The sequence below is a fragment of the Sycon ciliatum genome, chromosome 10, assembly GCF_964019385.1.
Source record: "Sycon ciliatum chromosome 10, ocSycCili1.1, whole genome shotgun sequence".
Lineage (NCBI taxonomy): Eukaryota > Metazoa > Porifera > Calcarea > Leucosolenida > Sycettidae > Sycon > Sycon ciliatum.
The window spans coordinates 17,880,226-17,904,306 of NC_088652.1; the positions used below are offsets into that span (position 1 = coordinate 17,880,226).

General features: G+C 46.7%; 2 protein-coding genes and 2 long non-coding RNA genes across 4 annotated transcripts in view; 3 read left to right on the forward strand and 1 right to left on the reverse strand.

The window, feature by feature from the left end:
* The window catches only part of LOC135826715 (slit homolog 3 protein-like), a 95,812-nt gene extending 92,808 nt beyond the window's left edge, over positions 1–3,004 (forward strand). Inside the window, exon 29 of the mRNA XM_065339316.1 lies at positions 1,330–3,004. Within this exon, the coding sequence (XP_065195388.1) occupies positions 1,330–1,970 (641 nt within the window). The 3' untranslated portion in view covers positions 1,971–3,004. The remainder of the gene's footprint in view (positions 1–1,329) is intronic.
* Positions 3,005–4,493: 1,489 nt separating this feature from the next.
* Positions 4,494–9,717, forward strand: LOC135826563 (uncharacterized). The gene is made up of 3 exons (XR_010555328.1): positions 4,494–4,807; positions 9,077–9,269; positions 9,518–9,717. It is a non-coding gene; the product is annotated as an uncharacterized LOC135826563 (long non-coding RNA).
* Positions 9,718–11,837: 2,120 nt separating this feature from the next.
* On the reverse strand, positions 11,838–19,708 carry LOC135826554 (uncharacterized). The gene is made up of 3 exons (XR_010555321.1): positions 19,257–19,708; positions 12,966–13,094; positions 11,838–12,048 (listed from the first exon to the last, which is right to left on the reverse strand). It is a non-coding gene; the product is annotated as an uncharacterized LOC135826554 (long non-coding RNA).
* A 2,757-nt stretch (positions 19,709–22,465) lies between these two features.
* The window catches only part of LOC135825778 (voltage-gated hydrogen channel 1-like), a 10,531-nt gene continuing 8,915 nt past the window's right edge, over positions 22,466–24,081 (forward strand). Inside the window, exon 1 of the mRNA XM_065338401.1 lies at positions 22,466–22,778. Coding sequence (XP_065194473.1) covers positions 22,753–22,778 — 26 coding nt within the window. The 5' untranslated portion in view covers positions 22,466–22,752. The remainder of the gene's footprint in view (positions 22,779–24,081) is intronic.

A 24,081-nucleotide genomic window follows, 5' to 3' on the forward strand; every position in this document is an offset into this window, starting at 1 on the left:
TGTGTGTATGTATATAGTGAACTTTGTGTATAACGACACTCGGCGGGGCATCAGAAAAGCGTCCTTATTCGCGAAGTGTCGTTATACCCGAAGTCCCATTATGTATCACAGTTGGATGGGACTTTGCTCTGGGCATGGAAATTCTGTCGTTATATCCGCTGTCGTTATTAGCGAAGTTGAGTCAGTGACTGTATGTGTACATGTGATGTGTGTGTGTCTGTGTGTGTGTTTGTGTTTGTGAGCATATACCGTAAAGCAGGGATGAATATATCCTGTATCGCATCGCAGTTTGCGATGCAAAATCGATCTACTGCTACTCAAAAGTCACCGTGACTCGCAGAAAAAATCGATACATACAGGCTATCTATGCCAAGCCTCTGCTGTCAAGTAACATGCATACTGTGCCGTGTATGTGGTGCAGGTACTCCCAATCTGGGTGCACATGTATGCTTCAGTCGTTTTTCTGCAAATGGGCTTTCAGGCATCACTCTCAAGAAGGACAATGTGGTAAACACCCAACCTTAAAAGAAAAATGCTAATCAAAATCGAAGACTGCTACGCAATTGTGATTTCGTATAGCAGAAACTGCTACCCAAAAATATGACAGTAAATTCATCCCTGCCGTAAAGTACCGTTGATCCGCCCCCTCTCTAATTGCTATCCCCTGTCGACTCTATGCCTGTGAAGCGACTTCGGTGTATACAACGAAATACGATGTTGAACCGACGCATGCACCGCTGTACACAATATGTTCCAGTGCAGGACGAAAATGTGTCCAATCCAGCAATATAGAATCTGAACTTCCTCGTTGTTGTACATCGTACTGCACTTGACAGCCTTGATCTAATTTCCGCCCCTGCCAAAACCCAGCTGGGAAGCGACATGGCGTGGGGGGAGGGGGGCGGATCAACGGTACTTTACGGTACAGTCTACTTCGCTTATAACGACTGCAGATAGAACGACAATTCACAAATAACGACAGAATTTCTATGCCCAGAGCAAATTCCCATTTACCTGTTTACATAATTGTAATGAGACTTCGGGTATAACGACACTTCGCGAAAAAGGACACTTTTCTGATGCCCCGCCGAGTGTCGTTATACGCAAAGTTGACTTTATGTGTAAGTGTGTTTTGATGTGTCTCCGCCCGCTGATTGTGGAGTTATGAGCTCTTAAGTGGGATCATTTGCACCACCCCCTGAAAGTATGAGGTTGCATGCAGACGTGCTGGCAGCCTGGTACACAGACATGTGATTTCTTTGGCACTTGTATGCTACCATGAATTATTGATTGTTTTATCTCCCCTGATTACGCTTGCCTTGCTTACAGCCATGAAGTCGAACGGAGGCACTGAGGCACCACCACAAGCAGCGAACTGGGTGCCCACGACACAGACAAGCAATGAGAATCTCGACAATTGCATGCGACAACTCGCCAAGCACCAGAGTCGGTACGGTGACCTAATTGCCGCGATCGATGGGAAAGAGCTTGGGAGAACACTTTCGGAGGTTGATCCGGCCACTGCGGACATGGACTCCTACTTCAAGTCAAAGCCTGCATCCACAGTCAGCGGGGAAGGCAGCAAACCAGTGGATGAGTCCTATGACACAAGCCAAGCAGCAACCCGAGAGGCGTACGATACGACTGCTGACTATCGGCCAACATCCGTCTTGAGTCAGGCATCCGCACGCCTCGGTCTGAAGTCCACGTACATTCCGGTGAGCGTGACCGATACCGATATGCGCAGGCGCAGCACCGTCACACTCCCAGCTGAGAACAACAGTCGGCTAGAAGACGAACAGTGCTCGCAGCATGGCCAGATAGAAGATGACCAGTGCTCGCAGCACGGCTTCGCCAACTTGGGCAAGCGTGAGGTGCTGCAAGCTAACGAGACATATTCAAACGAGTGCGACACGCAAGAGACTGAAGCCAAACAAGCGATCGACAACGCTATCTATGATGAGGTGTAGAACACCAAAGAAGACTGCATGCTGATGCACGCATGATTTTAAGTGCATGCACCCACGCACACATGCAAACCCACACATTATGTCTGTTCTACATGTACATTCATACTACACGATAGTCGATACACACACACACGCACGCACATCTTGGACATTGCAAGCGCGCTCTCGTGGACAGTGCGCCGGCTCACTGATCACAATCGGTGAATGCAGTCTTCATCTGTTTTTTTTAGTGAAAGACAGTCCTGTTGTTTTCGGTTTCTGTCTACTGGCATTCTGGCACGGCATGCAAACACCTCTTGGCCAGGAGTCACAAGGCTAACACTTAACCTTACTGCATTCTGTACTCTGCCTGTTGGTCTCTGCCTAGGCGCCTCATGTTCAAGCTACACCAGTGAGGCGTTACCATGGTTACTTCATTCTCTTTCTTCTCGTTGAGCACAGTGATGTCATCACTTGTTCATCTTTTTTTTCTAAAATTTAATTTCTTCTTTGCAGTGTTAGTCCACGTGCAGGTTATCTCTGCGCTATGTACAGGTCAGACCGGGCCTGTATGTTTTAACCGTACTGTCACCATAACATAAATACACCTCATTATAGCGTACGAAATTAAAACACATTTAAATGCCCCTGCCGCCGCAACTGCACCATCTCCATAGATTTTTCTTCGCCATTGCTTAATCCTATAATATACACGTAGTGTAGTTTTCGCCACGACACACTTGGCTTGGCCCTGCACGCACGGAGACCTCAGAATAACCTGAAACGTCGCCAGCCAGTGGCCGTTCCAGCTACGTCACCGTCACTTCGAATCTTCTTGAGCGTTTTCTGTGAACAGGTTCAACAAGTTGACCATTTTTCCAGGGCATGTCATGATCTTTCAAGGCCAAAAGCTCTTTTTCTTAGTAATATTACATGTAGCATGGATAGCCTCACTTGCATTCAACCCGCATACAGTGATTTCTTCAGAATCAGCTTATTTATTTTGTTTGTTTCCTCATGCTCTACAATACTGTGGAACTCTACCGTAATCACTGTCTTGGTAAGAAGGTTAATAACAATAACATTCGCGGTATCTATTTAGTATTTTATTGTGTTTCAAGGATTACCCAAAGGCTCTAGGCCTGTCGACCATGGTCGACTGTCATGGGGATCTCCTACTCGGAGAAATGTCCAGTACTGTCAGTAGTCGTCAGGGAGTAGCACAATACCATTCTCTCCAGTACAATACCTTGTTTGTTCGTTTTGTACTACTCCCTGGCAACCGCATCGCTCGTCACCATGCACAGGCGCGGGGCAACTAGACCTGCCCCCCCCCCCCCCCCCCCTCACCACACACACACATCAGTGCGACAGTGGTGCCAGGACAAGCAGTGAACCGTGAATGGTGAAAGCAACTAATCATGTACATGTACATGATTGTACCACACATACATACCGTATTATCTCTAATATGAGCACGGTCCTTTATTTTTTCAATGTACCTCCGCCCCGTGCTATTATTGGAGACGTTCCTTTATTGGAGACTGTTCCATTATTATTTCAACCTCATTTCAGAGGCATGTTGCCATGCCAAATTCATGTATGACACACACATTTCAGGGTTTTTTTCGCCGGTACAGATAATGAATTTACACAGTGTGCTTATAATGGAGACTGAGCACTTTATTTTTTGAATGCCGCCCCAAGGTGTTCTATTATTGGAGACGTGCTATTATTGGAGACTGTGCTTATATTAGAGATAATACGGTACTTGTAACTACTCAGTAATCACTTCATATTCATAAGAAGACAGTCAGTCCACAGAGCTAGAGTCATCAGAGACACTGCCAAAAAGTACAACTACAAGTCATGAACTATGGAGTAGTAAAAATGCGGTGTTTTAAAAACTGTTTTTGTGCTCTTGGTGTCACCTAATGTAGTAATGGCTGACATGATGCAGGTACTAGTAGTAGTACATGTACTAGTACAGATGCAAGAAAGAAATTCTCCAGGCCGTGCGGGTAGATCTACGCCGGGTAGGACAGCGACCAAGGCAAGACCCAGGCCAGGGTCCAAGGACCTTTTGAAGATTTTTAGGTAAACACCAGGAGTAAGAGTTACCATGGTTACTTCGCTGACGGATCCCATACTGGGCCATAGCCCAGGGTGCGTGTACATGGTGACACCATGGTGACACCATGTACACATGTGTACACGCACCCTACTACCTAGTATTATGGGATCCGTCAGCGAAGTAACAAGGAGCCTGGACGTCGTACTGTAGGTACATGTACTAGGTGTTGCATGCATCCATATCCAGTGCCCTGAGCATGAGGCCGTGGCTGTAGTGTACTGTGTAGATCGCGTAGCCTAGTAAAATTTGTATTGTAGGTAGGTCTGTGCTTACTCCATGATCCAGTCCAGCTCTGCTTCAATTCAGTGCTTGGTAATGGTATCTTGGGCTATACATGTACACTTATTTTGCATAGCGCTATCTTCACTGCACTGACTTCAGCAGTTCAGCCTTTAGTTTAGGATAAAGTAACAGTTATTTGAAAATGTCCTCGCTTATTACACACCGGTGCGGCATGAACTGAAGTTAGCTTGCTCGGCTTTCTTCTCCCGAATAACTGTTTCCATGCCCGCTTTGAGGTTTTCTCAGCGCTCGTGTGCGCGGTATACCGTGTTGTCAGACGTGGAATTCGACTAAACAATGCAAGCCTATACTATGTTAGTATGACTGTACATGTACCGGTAACAGCAATAATTATTTCTAGCAGCGACAGCATTATAGCAACGAAAGCAGCGACAGCAGCAATGCAGACCAACATTACAATACCGGCGAAGCCAGAAGTCAGGTAAGCACTGTGTTCAAAGTGTGTATGTTTAGGACTGTCTGGAATTTATTTTCATGTGTTGCCGCTTCTCCACTTGCGTCTGTGTGTGCATCTTTTGGTCCCGCTAGTTCCTCTTCGAGCTTCCTTCATTCCATTTGGCTTATGCGAAGACTAGCCAAGCTTGCTTGGCGATGCCCGAGGGCGAAAAAGCTTACAATAATAGACCTGCACTAATATTAGTAATAAATTGAGGGAATGGAAAACGGAAAAATCTGAAGAGAAAATTGACTGTCACCACCAGGAATCGAGCCAGGGAACTTCGCCTGAGGCCAGCGATGCTCTGACCACTGAGCTATGGTGTAGCTGTCAAAGACTCATCCCAGCGGAGACCTGGTTGGAGACCTGGTTGGCTAAATTCAAAGGTATTCCTACCCAGCAGCGTTTCTACGATTGAAAGAATTGTTTGGCGGGAGAACAAAACTGTAAGATTCCAACTACATGTAGGGTGACGTCACCAGTCGATCGTTGTGTCAGAAACCGAAATGCTAACCACATCTTAAAAACACACAAAATACAGCGCAGGACGACGGTCGCTGTTATCGTGATCGGTAAAATGCTAACCATGTCTTGCCTAGAAAGCTGGGTACTAGGGAGGTTTCGCTCTACGTAATTACGTATGAAAATCCGTATGTCATACACGCCGGGGAGCGAGGGTAACTTTCATACGCAAATCTCTATACGGATTTCCGTAGGAAAGCTGTTTCCTACGTTGAGGCCACCGTAAGACTTTTTTAAATGTTTTTCGCATTTCCGGATTTATCCATGGCAAAGTCCAAGCCGCGCGAAACACAAGGTACACACACCGTACACCACGTGGAAATACGATGGAAAACGCGGTTTCGGTTCGTGATGCATGCGGTGGGCGCATGCAGCCAACGCGTCTCCAAAGCAACAAGGCATATTTAGCAGTCGTGGAGAAATCACGTAGAGCGAAACCCAACAGCGCTGATCTTTACTTATGAAAATTCCGTGCAGTTCCTACGTTATCTTCATACGTAATTCCGTAGAGCAAAACCTCCCTATTCATGGAGTTTAGGGTCCCAAAATTAAATATTTCGAACTTTCCCAGTGCTCTTTGTACTGTCAATCATGCTTGAGGGTACATGAACAGTAGAAACTTTGCCAACCAAGATTAAAAACAAAGTTTCTGACGACGTGGGCTTTATTTTCGTCAGAACGAACCAGACTGGGTACTGCTGATGGCTGGTGCAGAGCAGGGAGCCGAAGGTGTGTTCTTCCGCTCGAACCCTCTCTCTCTCTCTCTCTCTCTCTCTCCACACAAACTCGCAGTGGAAGGTGGGGAAAAACTCTCGAGACGTGCCAAAGTTCCGTTTCAGCTGGCACTTGGCACGCATCCATAAATTTTCGACTTTGTTCGTATGGATCGTTCGATCATCAGGATCAACAGAGTGGTCATCGTGAACGATGACTTCGGGAATGTATATACCGTGGCTGATGTTCCCGAGTTACCCATACGCGGCCCAGTCGTCCGAAATTATTCGTGTTCCAAGCAGAATCCACTCGTTAATGAGCGCTACTAGTGTGCCAACTGTTCTGTCCGGAACTTCCCGTACGAACAATAATACGCATGACAAGAAACACAAACTTGGTAACCACGTTCAGAACGAAGCGGACGAAAATGTGAAATACAACAAAGCCAAAAGTAATTTCAAGACAATAATGCTGCTGACCTTGACAACCTTGATAACCTTGGTCAGCTATCGGCCAGAGTGTGGCTCGATGGTCCCGAACGCCCAGTATCCTTCATGCCAAGCCCCGCTATGATACTGCAGATGCAAGTCCTTGCTTCCATCGATCTCGACAATGACGAGTTCACCATTATTGTCCACACCGCTGGGTTTGGGAAATGTTGATGATGTCCTGGATGGCTATGTCGCGGTCAAAGCTACACCTGTCCACAATAGTGTGGTTGCTGGATATGCCAAGTTCCCGGATGACGACATCTTGTGTGGTCTATCCTGAGCCCACCAGTACGAGAGAAAAACAGATCTCTCAGAAAATCACACGGCTTCTTAGAATAAGGAACCACAGCAACCGCTCCTCACATAGTTGCAAGGTGTGCATCTCCAGCGAAACCCATCTCGGCTATCCTGCCTCCTAGTGCGGCTACACCGCGCACCACATGTGTCACAAAGCACTTTGTTCCTGATACAGCGCCGGGCGGCAAGGAACTCTCCAGTTGGCCAAGTTGGGTCCTGGAAAAGATCGGCAGAAGGGTGAACACGGTCCACCTCTCCATCAAGATTGCATCTGACATTATGAAATTTCAGTATGTCTCCCTAAGGAATAATGCGTATCGGCGCACCGGGACGCTCAGCCATTACCATCAAGTCAAAGGAAGCAACGCTTTGAAATGGGAAAGCAAACCTTCGAAACACACAAGGCAGAATGAGAAAGAAAGTTGCGTTACTTTTGGAAGGCATATGACAGTAGTTCGAGTACACGTACTGTGAGACCAGAAATGTTAATGTCAAGTAAAATTAACGATCTCCGGATTTTTGTGGGTTAGCGAGGTGAAATTCTAACGAATTCCGTCTCAAAACCGGCAGCTGGCTGTATTGTATTTTTTGTATTGTATTTTATTATTTTACTTGGGCATTCCCAACAGACCCTAAGGTCTTCTTACAGGGTGCCCAAGATGAATGAAATAATTGTTAAGTTCCTGGCGAAATCAATTGGGGATATGATTTGTGCGAAGGGATTCCGGAATGTGTCATGCTCAAATATGCATCTAAGTGCTCTCTTACCTATGCGTAGCAGATGATCTCTCACATTGTCAGCGAGGCAGTGGACGTAGGCAGTGCTGGCGTACTCGAGCTTGCTCTGGACTACTGACAAGTAGAACTGCCTTCTGGCCTGGACAGCAAGGTTCCTCCTTCCACGTCGAAAAGCACCTAGTTTCTTTCCGATGTCTTCCCTGAGGGAGTTAACGTGGGCACTGAAACTTAAAGTTGAATCGAGAGTCAGTCCTAGATACTTAACTTCGCGTCAGACGGGGCAATAACAGTCGAACCACAGACAATGCTCAGGTTAGGTGGAGGATGTGAGCGTCTGCTGTGGATCAGTAGTACTTGGCTCTTGCTGGAGTTCAGGAGCAGGCCGCGATCTGTGAGGTGCTGCTTCACCACTGAAAAATCGTCTTCTAAGTAGGGACATGAGAATTCGTGGACACTTTCCAGAGGCATACAGGGTGGTGTTGTCTGCATAAAGAAGGCATTGGGAACGCAATGGCAGAGTGGGGACAAGTCGAGTGTAGATGCTGAAGAGGGTAGGGCCTAGGACGGAACCCTGGGGAACGCCCCTAGTGCAGCTTCTACAGTCACTTGTGGTTCCGTGTAGTGGCTGTACATGTACACATCGTTTTCTACATAACGACGGCAAATGTTAACGAAATTTTTTAATTCGCTAAATCGTTAGAATTGAATGTTTGTTAACATTACTGGTCTTACAGTATTACACAGGAGCACTGCATGGGAAAGTTCTAAACAATTTCGGACCCTTAACTGCATGATTACCGAGAGCGCTGACAGGTATTTCAATCCAAAGGCAGCCGACAGATGGCTAGAGTATTGCTCATGACTAGAAAGAAGTGAATGCACTTTACTTGGAGGCATGCGACTCTACCAACAGAGGATACAAAAATGTCAGCATTTCTACCTGAGAGCCCAAAACCACTACTGGGCAAGAAAAACGACGTAGATGCCATGAAAAGGAGTTGCAGGTGAGTTATCATACCAAAGAAAACCTGAGGTTAGTACAGTGATGGCAACTGAAGTCCGATCCCTGAGCGATGTGTTCACATTCTAGCGGTCTCTATTTCGTAGTTTTACTATGCTGTGCTGGGTCTTTGCAATGTGACCGCACCGCTCAGGGGTCGGATTTCAGTTGCTAGCACTGTAGAACACTGGAGATTGAGGGAAGGAGAATTTGCAAAAAAACAATGTGTGAAATTGCGATAGCGACCTCGGCAATAATGGAATGTGTAAATAGAAGAATAAGCAGGCTATCCCGGCAGTAGAAGGTTGTCGGTTTTCGAGAGAGGTTTGTAGAAATCCACTAGCGATTAGAGTCACGAATTTGCTGCCACACTGTTCCTTCGTGATGACTTCATACCCTACAAGTGTATGTTGTGTATTGTTACATGACCTAGTTATCATGATTGCTGCATTGTGTGCGTTGTGCTTGGTGTGTTTCTTGCTTTTCTAACAGTTAAACCTATCGATATCTGGTTGAAGTGTGCTGGTCGTAGTCACATGAACACAATAAACTGCGAGCCAGCAGCATGGCTGCAATCCACGACCGCGATAAGCCAGTACCTGACCTCATCTGCTGTCCACCAGTTTCGTGGCGAGCCGTTCCCGGCAACGAATCCTGCGCCAACGTCACGATGAACTATTTCCCCGTGAGTGTAGCGCTATGATGAACGCATCCATCTCTAAGGTCTGTTCTTTCCATCTCAGTCTGACTTCCTGATGTGTGCACAGTGGCAAAACACCATGTCCACCTGACTAGCCATTGTTTAGTAATTTAAGACTGAGCCGTCATGCATGGGAAAGGTCTGTTAGTGTGACGCCACTGTGTACTTGCAGCAGTACAACTAGGCAGGTGAACATGACAACATACCTGTCGTGTGTTCCCACGCTGTTCTAGCCTTGCCGATCTAAGCCTTATGGGCGGGTGGAGCCATGGAGCAACCAGTCAAGCATTATCACAACGCAATGATGTGTGAAGACAAACCAGCAACAACCTGGCAGCCATTCTGCAATCATCAGCAGTCGTGCTATCAACATTCAGGGTCTGGCAATACCATTGCTTCAGTGGACATGCCGTTGCTTTGGTGGTGCTGTGCAAATGGGGCGTGTCGGCCATGAGCGTATCTGCATGCAAGTGTTGGAGTTCACTGATGGTCATACGTGGATTTCAGCACCACCTTACAGCTTGCTGCAACTTCCTGCTGCTTCACTGCTATAGTATTCCATGCTGCATCAATACAGCAGTGATCTTTGCTACAAAGCTATAGTACTGGGACTCATCATGACTGGCTGCAGCCGCCAGCAACGTGTCGTTTTATCATGAGTATGATGACCTGCAGACAGATGGTGTGTTAGATGACAACTTCGGAGACAGATGACATCCACCTGCTTACTTGGATCGCTAAATAGCTGGATTGAGCGAAGGTCCTGTTGCCAACTGTATCTGGCATGATGAACCGAGCGAGCTCTCGTAAGTTACAGGGTGACAAGAACCGTGTTTGCCATGGTTGGTGCGCACTCGGCTTGCCTGCAGAGTCATGAAGTATGGCTACTCTATAACACGTAATTTGTATACACATAAATAGTACACCGTAGCCGGAATGCCTGGATAGCTGTGTGCATACTCGCACTGCCTTGCTCTTCTTCTCCTCCATGTGAGACGACGAACACTGATGATAACTTACGTAACTACAAGTATGTGCTTTGAGAGTCTTGAATGCTGAGACTACACAGGTTACCATGGCGGCAGCGGTGGTATTCAAACCCACGCCTCCGGAGAGACTGGAGCAGCCATATCAAAGCCTGTATTGTTTGGCTAGGAACACTCAGTGTGCTCGTATCACGGCGGTGCTGCTAAAAGCTATCGAGCACTTGTCAGCAGGCCACCATCTGCAGGTCATTAAAAAAACATGATTTTGGATACACACGCAACAGAGGCGAAAGGCTGTATAGCTGTAACAGTTTAAGTTTCACGCATTTCACATTCTGGATTCTGGATACAACTATGCCATATCGGTGTGCTCACAGCCGTTGTTGCTGCTGAGTGGAGTGTTTCTCTCTATCTGTACTCTCAACTCACTGTTGCAGATTTTTTAAGATTTCTATGTTGATACATTAGACTGCTGAATTATGTGTGGTGGACTATAATTATGTTCTGTTGAGCATTAGTCACCCGGAGCAGTGGTCTCTTGGTTATTGCGCAGAGCAAGTAACTCGAGTGGAGACAATTTTCGGTATTCCACTGGACCGTGTGTGTGTGTGTGCGTGCGTGCGTGTGTGCGCATGTGTGTGCACGCGCGCACGTGTGTGTGTGAAAGCTCTAATCTGTCAGCACTCTCATTGAGCACTCTGACCTGACTTCAAGGCTCATCCTGCTTAAACCTACAATGTACAATAATCATGTTCATGTACGGCTTGTCCGGGGTGGGCAGCTGATGATGGGAACAGCATTGTCTGCATGTGTATGTGTGTGCATGGATGTGTGTGTATGCTCGCAGAGAGTTGCCTCTCAAGTGTGTGTATGTGTGTGCGTGTGTATGTGTATGTGTGTGTGTGTACATACCCGTTGATCTTTCTGATCGCCGGGCTCTTGCTCCTGGTCTAATGTAGCTGTGAGGCAGTGTGTCGTCAGATTCTTGCTTGTCATTTTGTCATTGGGCGTTTTATTGTTTGCCGGGGGGGGGGGGGGGGGGGGGGGAGGAAGCAACTATTTCAGGAAAAATATCTGCCCTTTTAGCCTGACACATGGTGCTTGTAATGTGGATCCCTAAAGACTTGCTGGTGAAACTTCATTAGTGTCATTCATCCACTAGAAGTCAAGAAGTCCTTGATGGCTAAATGGTAAGTTGAATGATTTGGGTCACTTGATGTGGAGTTCAAACCTAGAGAAAAGGAAGGAGTGGAAAAGAATAAAAAGTGTTCCCTAATGCAAACAAAAAAATGTTGATAGATTCGTTGTTTTGCCTTCTTATCAACTTAGGTCTGGGGACGGCAAAATTCTTTAATCTTTCAGTATTTCTTTGGCTTGGCTGCACTGCATGAATGTGTGTGTGTTGACCATTAAAATCAGGCATATACTTTTTTTGTTAACTTCTTTTTGCTCGAATGGCAAGAGTTTGTTTCTAGACCCAGGTCTCCCTCCTGACCCTTCAGTGTTTCTACTTGATTCCCCACCTTCCTCCCTTTTCCATCCTCTCAAGATATAGGCATTTCTACTTCAGTGTCAATCATCACAGAAACAAACACCAAACAGAGATGAAGTAGCGACAAATGTTGACAAATAAAAATAAAACAGATAAAGGCATAGGAGATCAAAAGCAGGGTTTTTGCAAGAAATGTCGCCGCAACATCACCACGGCTACATCAGGAGGACATGTTGACGACAATCTTCCCTAGTAACGGCTTGACTGCTGATACCATAATGGGCTCCTGCATCAGTGCATGGCAAACGCACACAAAAACACAGAAACATGCAAGTTATGAGCATTGCCGGTGGTGTCACTGGGCAGCGAGGAGAGGCACGCCGGTGGGGGGGGGGGGGGGGTCTCCTGGGAATATTTTCGGCCACCAGGGCACGTTTCAGTGCTCTCTTCTTGCTCTTCTGGATGAATTAGGCGGACCATCCTGGATGAAAAATGGTACCACCATGATCATACTGGTCGTGCTCTGTGTGACGTCAGCCCTGCTCGTTTATACAATGCAGAATGATGGCAGTAGAACCAACAAATATGGCCTCTGCCTCAGGCAAATACTCGGCACACTGCTGCATACTGTATGTATGAATGTGCATGAAACATGGTGGCATTGAATCCTCCACCAATTCTGTGCTTTACGCACCACTTCTGTATTTATGCATGTCTGGAGTCAAGAGCATACCAACCAGAGTGCGCAACTACAACTGCAACTTGACTTTAGTGTGGGAAAGCGGAACTCATCGTTTACACCATTTTCATGAATCATCCGAAGTGTGACCTGCAACTACAGTGCTTTGTTACATAATGCACACGACCGGTCTGTATCAGAAATAATGCAAGCAGCCCTTTCATGAATACAATACCGAAAGGTCGCATAAGAAAGCCGGGCTGATTCTGTAGAAGCCGATGTAAGGGCTAGGCTTCTATTCACATCAGGCTTCTATTCAAACCAAGTATTTCTATGTGTGTCAACACTAAAACCAGGCTTATGTGCCGACAGTGTATCTGGAAAATCAGGCCTGCATTCAAACAGGCTTCTATACGAGAAGACCGTCAGTAAGAACACACATGCATGGTGTCATTGACTGTATGACAACTATTGCCATACATGCACCCACACAGGCTATGTGTATGAACACACAGTACTCTTACCGGCGGTCAAATTCTTTTTCTGTTCTTCTCTTCGCAAAATTTGCCCCAAGCAGAGTGGATTTTGAAAAATCCTTAAGAGCTGAACTCCCATCAATCACGCCTAGCTCTTGGTTCTCCATCACTAGTTCACTGCAGCAAGTAAGGATAGGGAAAAAGAAAATTGTCAGCAAACACATATACATATATAAAGGAACATGATCACCCAAGCTGATTCATTACCCAAAGCAGGAGGCGTCGGACACGGTACGGTCACTACGGTATTGACCATACCACTTTTTGCCCCAAGTACCCCGTGAATCAATATAATACACTAATTTGGACTCTAAATTGCCAACATTTTCGTCTCAGCCCTCCCTCCCCCACGAGTAAATTGTACTCCAGATGTCTGACCGTACCACACTAAAATACCTTCCGACGCCCCTGCGAAAGGTATGTTGTCCTAACTTGTAGGCAGCAGGGCAGCAGCATAGTAATACCAAGAGTACACAACCTTCATGTACTCTTGGTTATATTACCGTACTGGTGAGTTGCCTGGTTCAACACATTTCTGAAGTTCGTTGTCGAAGTGGTAACAGTCTGGGTCAGTCAGGTATCTGTTCAGCAGTGCTTATCGTACAAGACACTACGGTACATGAAAGGGCTGGGAATTTGCTGACGTATGGCAACAGTATCTATCTAACAAGGAAGAATAGGACCATCGCAAAAAGACTACTAGTATCTGGGCCCGAAAAAGGGGTATGCCGTTCAAAACCAGCAAGAGTGAGGTTCATCGTTGATTTGTATTTTTGAATATCAGCCCATGGCAGAGAAGAAATGTTTGCCATGGACCTGAAGCCATTAGGCTTCATGGAATCCAATCACCAGATAGTCAGCCAACAGTCAGCAGCTCAGGTGGTGTTGAAGCCAGCTAGTTCTCAGTGAGGAAAGATTCACATGGCAAACGACCCTCACAACAAATAATGTCACAGTCTCCATTTGTTTCGCTGACGTGTCTCAGCAGCTACAATTTTCACTTCTGGATTGGTCTCTTTTTTCGCTGTCGCATCTGTGGTCGAAAAAGTAAAGATATTCAAAGTTTTAAAATAGTGGAAATTCGGGCAATGTTTTACAAAATTCCGACAGGCATGGCAGGTGTGCCGTGGCAAATGGTGGTATTCACCACACTCATTTGGACTGCGCTTCAAGGCGATAGATGGTCTCTGTCGTAGCACTTGGCTGGCAATGCACAATGCACGTGCAGAAGAAAAGTGATTGGCTTCAGTTGAGTACACTCATTTAGTTACTGACAATACAGGAAGGAACTTTTGGGGAAACAATGCCAGGGACGAAATACTCACAACATACCGTTGTACTGGAAGTAACTACTTGCAAGTAGTAAGCTTTTGGAATATCGCTTCGAACCACTGCCTTGTCTACTTTCTGAGCCCTACGTGCCAACTGCCCTCCTCATGCCGGTGTGTGAGACAACAATTTGGGCTCAGCAGTATTATATCAGTGAAGCTCTTGGGCTCTTTGCTACGGTCAGCGGAGGATGTGGACTCCAGAATAAATGCAGCAACCGTGCTTTTGGTTCTGTCGCTTGGGAATATCACAGTATTGAATCTCGTTTATGTATGTTTAAAGTTTTGATTTTGCCTGTGTTCTTGTACAACTATGGCCTCTGGACATGAGCGAAGAAGCTGGAGGATCGCCTGGATGCATGGCATCGTCGCAGACTCCGATATATTGTGAACATTGTCCACTCTCACCACGTATCCAACAAAAAGATTTACCGAAAGACCAACCAAGCTCCGATCTCGCAAACATGTAAAGAGCGCCGCCTCCTGTGGCTGGGGCACGTTGCCCGGGAAGGACCAGACGCGGCCTCTTACAAGGCACTGCAGCTAGCCCTCACTACTTCGGACATCAAGCGCTCCCGTGGACGACCCCACAAGAGATGGGTCGACAGCATCAAAGAAGACCTCAAGCATCTGAACGTGCCGATTCAGGAATGCCTCAACCTCACCACCAACAAGCAACTCTGGGTAACGATCATTGACAGATGCATGACCCCATATGATTTGTTTATGCGGGCAATATGCGACCTGTTCATATTATTATTATTATTATTATGCACACCCACACAGTCACACACACACAGTTACACACACCATTCCACTGCAAGCAGTTAGTACTGTGTGTTTCCTGTACAGCATGCTAAGTTATAGTTTGCATGCACCCTCTCACACCCAGTCAATCTTTCCAGTTGCGTATCCAGATGGGGGGGGGGGGGCATGTGCCAGGCCCTCGCACCTAAAAAACGACGTTCTGAGAGGGCAGGCAGACATCTGGAACAGGGAATTGTCCAAATTGTATTATGCGTTGTTGTTGTTGTTGTTGTGATGGATGTTTGCATGTTGTTCTAGAGACTTTATTCGATAACGTGATTTTTGGACTCGCCTCAAGGAATTTGTCATAAGCTAGGGCACGCTTACGAGAAACGAGTGGCAAGAAAGGCCCAGTTCGTACAAGGTAGTAATATGATCCCGGTATTTTTCTACTCCCATGTTCGCACGCAGAGTCCACTGTGCACTGAGTACAGACCTCTTGCCACTCCCTGGTTCCCGGGACCCCGGGTCACGTGATTGTGACGTTTATCGAATAAGGTCCATAACCAGGCACCAGTGCTATCAGCTGTCTTTTGCTGTCTAGCGACTAATCACTAGTCACTATAGCTCTTTCTCAATGCTGTGACTAGGCGCCAGTGTAAGGAAGGTCTCTTGTTCATTCAGATTTGAACCTCTCTACATCGGGATTTGAAAGAAGAGTTTCTTGCGCATTGCAGTCTATACACTTTATCCTTGTTTTAGATGCTCTTTGCCTGTTCAAGGGAACAGGCCAAACAAAGAAAATCTACAACATGATTGACTACGTGCTGCTCCCTACGCACCTGCGTCCGCAGCTGATTAGGGCACGCTCGTACGGAGGGACACAGCTTGCCAGCGATCATAAGCTCGTTATTGCCGATCTGGAGACAAGCCGATTGTTCAGAGCATACGATGCAAAATCTACAAAAAGTATGGAGAAACCTCTTGCTGTGGCGGAGCTTGTGAATCCTGAAAAGAGCCACAAATACCGATAAAACCTAAAGCTGAAGCTCCAATCCTCTCTACTGTTCGCTAGTGTGGCAGACAGCATTTCCATTGCGGATTTCTGGAAATCTACAACCAACCTAATGAGGGAGTCAGCCAAAGAGGTTGTTGGACACATGAGACGCTCAAATCGTGGCACTCTGATAAAAGAAAGTGCGGAAATTCAAGAACTATCCCGTGAGCAAAGTCGGCTCAGGGTTCTGATCGGCTCTGGGCCGAGCAACGCAGCAGAGCTAAAGAAAGCAAGAAATCAAGTTCTCCATAAAATCAGAAACACGCAGCTTTCAGAAGCCAGTGATCGCCTCGACAAAATTGCTGAACAAATCGATAACGCTCCTGATTCGGTAAAGATGTTTCAGGCGGTGAAGGCCCTGAAACGGAAGTCTTCAGATAGTTCGGTGAAGGTTGAGTCTACCGACCGTGAAGTTGTTGCCCAGAGCCAGGAAAAAGCGGACATAATCGCGGCGCACTTTCGACAGCAGTTCTATTCTGCGCTGATATCAACAGTCGAACGCCCAACGCTGGAGGTTCCCGTGGCCATTGTTGAGGTGATCCGAGCCCTTCAGCGGTTGAAGAACCAAAAGGCCTGTGGAGAGGACCTGGTGCATGGAGAGCTGCTGAAATATGGCGCAGAATATACCGGTCAAAGTTGCAGATCTCCTGAATACCAGCATCACCCGAGGCCTAGACTTCTCGAGCGTCGTCGGCCCAGGCGTCCTAATCCCGTTGGCCAAACCAAACAAACCCCGAGGACCACTCACGAGTTTGAGACCGATAGTCCTACTCAATACAATAAGGAAAGTATTCTCACTCGTGATACTGGCACGGATATCAACAGCAGTGTCAGAATTTCTGGGACCCACCTCGTCGGGATTTCGAGCTGCAAGAGGAACGAGCGATGTCGTGTTCACCCAACGTTGGTTATCGGCCAAGTCACAGAGGTACGTGTGGGAGTGTCATGCCTTGGGGCTAGACATGTCAAAGGCATTTGACATCATCAACAGAGCCAAGCTCCTGGATGTTATGAGCTCGTTCCTTGGCCGCGATGAAGTCCAAATGATACAGCATCTTCTGTATGGCACGACCATATCTGTTCGTATGTGCAGCTCCACTTCCAAGGCATTCCATACCACCATCGGCACGCCCCAGGGGGACAGTCTAAGTCCCGTGCTGTTCGTCTGTTACCTTGAAGCCGCCCTGCAAGAAAGTCGCCCAAGACTCCCACAGCGACCTATAACTGATGGAGGCATCCATCCAGAAACGGGGTACGCCGATGACATAACGTTCTACTCTACCAGTAAACCTTGGCTCGAGGAATCACTACCCGTCATATCCTCGACACTACAGTCTTGGAACCTAAAAGTAAATGAGCAAAAAACGGAATGGGTGCACTTTACATCAGGCGATTCATCCTGGCGGAGCATCAGGCAGCTTGGCTCTCTTATGGGGGGCGCTGAGGATATCGACAGGCGGATTTCGCTGGCATCCCATGCATACGGTAGTATGTGCAGCCTCTGGCTGTGGCGCAAGCATGTGTCAGAAAGGTCCAGGCTCAAGCTGTACAGCTCGCTTGTGCTGCCTGTCCTCCTTTACAACTGTGAGACTTGGGGAGTACCCCAGGCAGTCTTTCAGCGACTGGACTGTTTTCACCGCCGACAGCTCAGAAACCTGGTGAGAGTACGATATCCAGACAGAATTGCGAATGATGATCTGTATTCCAGATGTGGCTCGCAGCCACTGTCGAAGCTTGTTGCCAAGCAACGCCGTAGCCTCACTGGCCATGTGCTGAGGATGATTGAGCAGTCACCCCCTTGCCTTGCGATACTGACCTGCTATTTTCAAGCGGGGTCACATGGACGAAGGGGCCTTCCCGCGGCTACTCTCCCTACCACCATCATGAAGGACCTGGCAGGGCACGACATCCCTTTGAAGAATGCCAGCGACCTAGAAGGAACACGAGCATTTGCTGCAGACAAGTCGAAATGGAGATCAGACATTGTTTTTGGATGAGTTTTTGTTGACTGGAGACAGAAGCGGACTTGGCTTAATTTCAGTGTATTCTCATGCATTGTTCTTTGGCCTTTGTACGCGTGCTGTGGTATTATTATTATTATTATTATTATTATTTTCACTAGTTTGAGGGAAAGAGACAAACGGGATTATTATTATTATTATTATGAAAAAAGTCACATCGTCAGTGCATGATATAAGATCGCATGTGGTTCACTTTTCAGCCCATCATTCGTAGCATTTGTAACTAGGTAGATCACCAAGTACATCACCAAGTACCTCCCTGGACTCTACTGCCTCCTCTGACCCAAACAAGGACCGAGCTTGAGACATGTAGCACTACAGGCGTCACCAAAACATCCCGCCAATGTTAAGCTAGCTGTACATGGGCTAGCCCTTGGCGGATTATGATGGCATAAATTCTGGCACAATTTTAGGATTTTGTCTAAAAACTATGCCCTGGCATAAAAGGACTTCTCACTGGACTGCTTCTCCAACGAGGATCGACCTGGGTACCAAAACTTCAGCCATCTTAGGCTTTCTTGATATTGTCGCCTAGTCTTTGCAACGACTCGCAACAGTCGCCAAGAGATTTGAACAGCGCAGCTGCCTAGCTTCTTTTCCATTCTTTGTTCGATTTTTCCAATATGAACATTATGCCATCGTCACTGTACTAGGCCCAGACAGATTCTGCCGGCAATTCTTTCGGCAAAATGTCGAAGAATTGAAAAGGCGGAAATTGCCGGCAAAGTCGGAGCAGAATATTGAGATTTGGGGTAAAATCGATGCCTGATACTAAGATCTCCTTGTTTTTACCCGTTCACCATGATAATTATGCTCCACAAAACAAGACCAAAATATCACTGGGATTCACTGTGGATCACCTTGATTCTGGAAGAACCCGGAGACATGCGTGTTGAGAAACAGACCGTGCGATTTTTTGGAAACGTTGCACTGGAAGTGGATAAAAAGTAAAAACCCGTTTTTCCGGAGCAGAATGGAGCAAATGCCGGGTTTATAATGCTAGGCTCTGCAAAAATATCGAAGATTTCGCAGCAACATTTTGCGGCAAAATATCGAGGAGACAGGAGCAGAATCAGTCTGGGCCTACAATGGTATACAATAGTCATGTACGATTATTATTGCTCACCTGATCTGAATCACTGGGCTCTCAGGTAAGACCACCTGCAACCGTCCATTGCTAATCTGAAGCAGTGCGCCGTGATTCAGCACTGTGTCACTGTACAGTCATGAACTAACTGTTACTTCTGTACCGCAGCCAACATACTACATGTACAAAGTTATTTTAGTACTGTAGTGGATTTTCTACTCAGCATAAGTAGTTTGTTTGGAAATGACTATTACTTACGAGCGCCATCACCGCAACAACCGAACTAATAGCACCGCTACTGTACTCGTCCAAGAAAGATGTGGACGTAGATCCTGACGCCATTCTGGACATAGCACAAAGACTGCAGCGGCTAATCATCATAGCAGAACATGTACCACTCCAGAAAATGGAATGTCAACAAGAACTAATGACTCCTTGGAAAATCAGCAGCTACTTCCTCGAACGTCGATATCGATCTCCTTCATAATCATAATCACAGAGTCGGCACGGCACGTGAAAGTGCTAAGCAATCTTTTACTGAGTTTTACTTAGTCTTTTAGTGCTACATCATAGTACATGATCATGAGCACATGACTCGACTGTGTAGTACCAAGAGTCCATAACCCCCCCTCTTGGTAGTACAGTTGCGCTCGGTGAAATCCGGCCCGAAGTGCAAAGCCGGCGCCGCGAAGCCAGCTCCCATTACATCACTGGTGATTTGTGTGTATGAACTCAACTGTACGCACCTCGTGTAAAAGTTCGGAGTGCACGTGTTTTTTTTTTTTTTTTTTTTTTTTTTTTTTTTTTTTTTTTTCGGATGGGTAAAAACATGTTCTTTTTTTTTTTTTACGAGTTGGCACCTATGAATTCAGGGGATGGCCCACGCCTGGTAAAAAGAAAAAGAAAGAAAAAGAATGTCTGGCACCTATGAATTCAGGGGATGGCCCACGCCTGGTAAAAAGAAAAAGAAAAAAAGAAATCATATTAACAAAGAAAACTAAAGAAAAAAGAATGTTTGGCACCTATATGAATTCAGGGGATGGCCCACGCCTGGTAAAAAAGAAAAAGAAAAAAAAGAAATCATAACAAAGAAAACTAACTAATGCACGTGTTGCATGCTAAAAACAGTTCAAAATTTCTTTCATTCACTTCACTCAAGCACAGCAGGATCTTGTCGATAGCGGAGTACCCAACATCCTGTTTCAACCTCCCTGCTCGCCGGACATGAATCCAATCGAGAATGTGTGGGCTCTTCTCAAGAAGAGAATAATTCCACATCGCTGCGAGAATGCTGCACCTGGAGTGGGACTCGTTGGGTCCTGACACGGTTTCCCCATACGTGGAGTCAATGTCACGTCGTGTTGAAGCCCTAATCGAAGCTGACGGTGGCCACACAAAAATATTGAAGCCCTGCTGTTCTGTGTATGAAATAAACTGCTTCGAAACGATCTCCGTCTTCTTTCACTTCTGCTGAACTGAAATGAATGTTACACTTGTCTTTGTTTGGCGCGGTTTTTTACACTTTGGTGTGCATGCGTATGAGTACAGTTCATACGGCACACGCGCACACTAGCACTTGTACAACTGTGAGGGCGTCAAGGGCCGCATCAGTACTGGGCGCCAGTTATGCACTTCGGGCCGGATTTCACCGAGCGCAACTGTACTAGTACTACTAGTACAGGTAGACTCCCTCTAATTCGAACCTCAAATTGCCAGGCCCTAAATTCGAATTATCCGGAACTTCTAATTATCCAAATGCAGTCCCATGTACTGATATGTACGTCAAAATGCTCGAAATTGTGTCCTGATTATTTTTGCACATTTTATTTGCATCAACAAAACATAGGTGATCATGAACAACGAGATCAGTTCATTTCACCAAAACACTGGATCGACACGAAGTCATTGGACATTATTTTCATCTTCTACGAAGTTCTGTGAAGCAGTTTTCAATCGCTGCAGTTGTCCTGAAACGATTTCAACGCAAAAGAACAGCGCTGCCTTCTCTGCGTCATGAAAGCCCGTCGGAGACCAGCACCTCGTTCTGAAGAACGGGAGTGGAGCATAGGCATAGGCAATTTTTACGACTTCCAGTTGTTGTTCAGTCCCAAACTTCTTTGCGCATGAACTGGCGCGGCATGACAAGCCATTGAGATCCGCGAAGGGAGCCAACCACCTGGAAGAAGTCGTCTTCAATCAAATCTTCGCACTTTGTCTTGCACGGGCTTGGATCAAATCATTCGAGAGAATGTGGGTTTCTTCAACGCTATTGTCGATCCTGGAGCGGACCAGAGATCAATTTTTGAGCTACTCTTGGCTAGAGAAGGAGATAAAATGAACTTCGAATTACGAGTAGAGCAACTCCATCTCACTTCGAAATAAGCGCTCGAAGGACCTAGTCACTGTACTGTAAACTGCTCTTCTGTACGAAGGCAGAGTTCGAATTATCCATCGGGCGCACTTTTCGTACTTCGAATAATGCATTTGAATTTGACTTGAAGTGACTTGCAGAAGATCGGTACAACGAAAAAGTTCGAATTACACGGAATGTTCGAATTACACCGTATTCGAATTAGAGGGAGTCTACCTGTAGTAGTACTAGTAGTAGCTGGCTGGGACACTGATTGTTTTTGTTCACACTGGCGCGTGGCCGTGGCAAGTGGTCAACACAGCTTGTTACTTCACAAGTCACAAGACTGTGTAATGTCTACTGCGCGCCGCGCCGGCGCTTGCCCGTCACCCGGGACCATGGTCCTGGACCTGGACCATGGCATGCTGTTCATGAAAGACATGATCCCTTATCAGCTTACAGTCCTTACCTTCTCGTGCCCGGTCACAGTTGTCGGCTTGGCCTTTCATACCTAGTACTTAGTAGATCTACCTGTCGACTGTTGAGTGTTGTCTTATCTGTACAGCTGGACCGAGACAGCAAAGATTTACGTGCCACTCTGACTGTGTGTCAGTCTGTGCATGACTAAAACGGACATCTACCGGACAGTGGAGCCCGGGAGCCGGAGCAGGAGCAGGGGAATTTGCCGTCTGAATGACTACCGTCAGTATGCCGGTAGTACATGATAGTACGCTACGGACCCTGCACGAAGCTGCATACAGAGGGGGTGGAAGGCACACTCTGACGCTATCACTGACTGAGTGACTGTCATCATGATGGTCATGGTCATGATCATGATTGATAGATTCGATGTAGTCCCATGACCGGTGACCGCTATCCTGGACTTTGAAACGGGGAAGACGAGAAGGGAGAACTAGTGATCTTGACAGCGAATCGTAAAACTAGCCTGCTGAGTCTATCTAGACCATTTCTTGGAGGCGGTGAAATAATTCGATAATTGTTTAGGTTCCGACCGGCGGTGTCGTGGTGGTGGTGGAGGTCCGATCGCTTCGTAGCATTTTGTAGTCTAGCGGTATCCACGTATCGCTCCAGCTAACTTCCAAGTAGAGGTGATACCGTCTCATTGAACGGCGAGAAGACTAGCGCTATAGCCCATCTGCATGCGATCATCAACAGGTGGCAAGCATGGACACCGATTATCAATCATACAAGTAAGGCTCACGCCTGCAGGCCACTCTGCGTTTCACACTCGCCTTGGTACCACCATGGTTTGCAATAATCTGTACCGTTAGCAGCAGCTGGTTAGCAGCAGTACAAGTTTGTGAAGCAGTGTCCTGGGTCACCAGCCTGTAAATATCAATCAGTGCTTGGGCTAGGCACGGTGGTAAATTTGAGGTGGGAAAATCAATTCCACCAATTTTCGTTCTGCCGGCCATGCTTGTCGATGTTTGAACTAGCCTGCTAGGTCAACTGAACGTCTGGATGGATACCTTTCAAATGTCTTGTCGGCTAACTAACTAATACTTTAGCATCACTGTAGTAGGGCTAGTACAGTGAAACCTGTGTAAGACGACCGCTCAAGGGACCTTCAAAACGTGGTCTCTGTTACCAGGTGGTCTCCTTATCCAGGGTCATTTGAGTGGAAATAGCATCCCTTGGTCCTGGTTCCGGTGGTCTTCTAGGACAGGTGGTCGCCTTATCCGAGTGGTCGCCTTCACAGGTTTAACTGTAGTTATGCCAGATGATGAATTTTGGTGGCAATGTGTCACCCATGGGCCCAGTAGATCTACTACACGGGGGGGGGTCTACGCTGGACAAAGCATCAGCGGTGCAATGAATGCGGCTGACAGCCATGCATAGCGAGTCGTTACATTACATGACTTGTGTAACATTACCTCGAAGTACAGAATGTAATGCTAATCGTGTGTGAAATGCCACCCATGCTACAGTCCTGCTCAATGATTTCCAGTCGCATGAGTCAAGTCTGCGCCTTGCACCATTTCGCAGCCCAGTGCTCCCAGGCCTAGGACTGCACAACGCCTGACGCTGGATTTCATTCAGCAGCACTAAAATAATAGACAAGATGAGCACCATCCTAGCACTCACATGCATACAATCATAGCGCTGTTGTATTATACACTCAATCACAGTCAGTTGCCTGAGGATTTAAAAACAATTAGGACTGCCATGATCTGGCACAAAACTATTACTACCGGTTACAACATCACCAGACGTGTGATGCTGTGTGACTCGTACAATCATAGCGTCATACTCTCACACTGGGACTTCACAGCAGCCAGCGCTGATTCTACCCTCACTCTGTTGGCAGCACAAACACAGTAATGAAGGGCCTATGACGCACCTCATACTGATCTCAGTTCTAGTCCGAATAAAAGCAATCCAGTTCTTGGAAAGTCATACGACTCAGTTCTAGGTTTCATGCATTCATACAGTATGTGTGTTCCATTATCCGGTTCCCTAGCCTATCCAGATTTTTTTGTGGAAAACGGATGT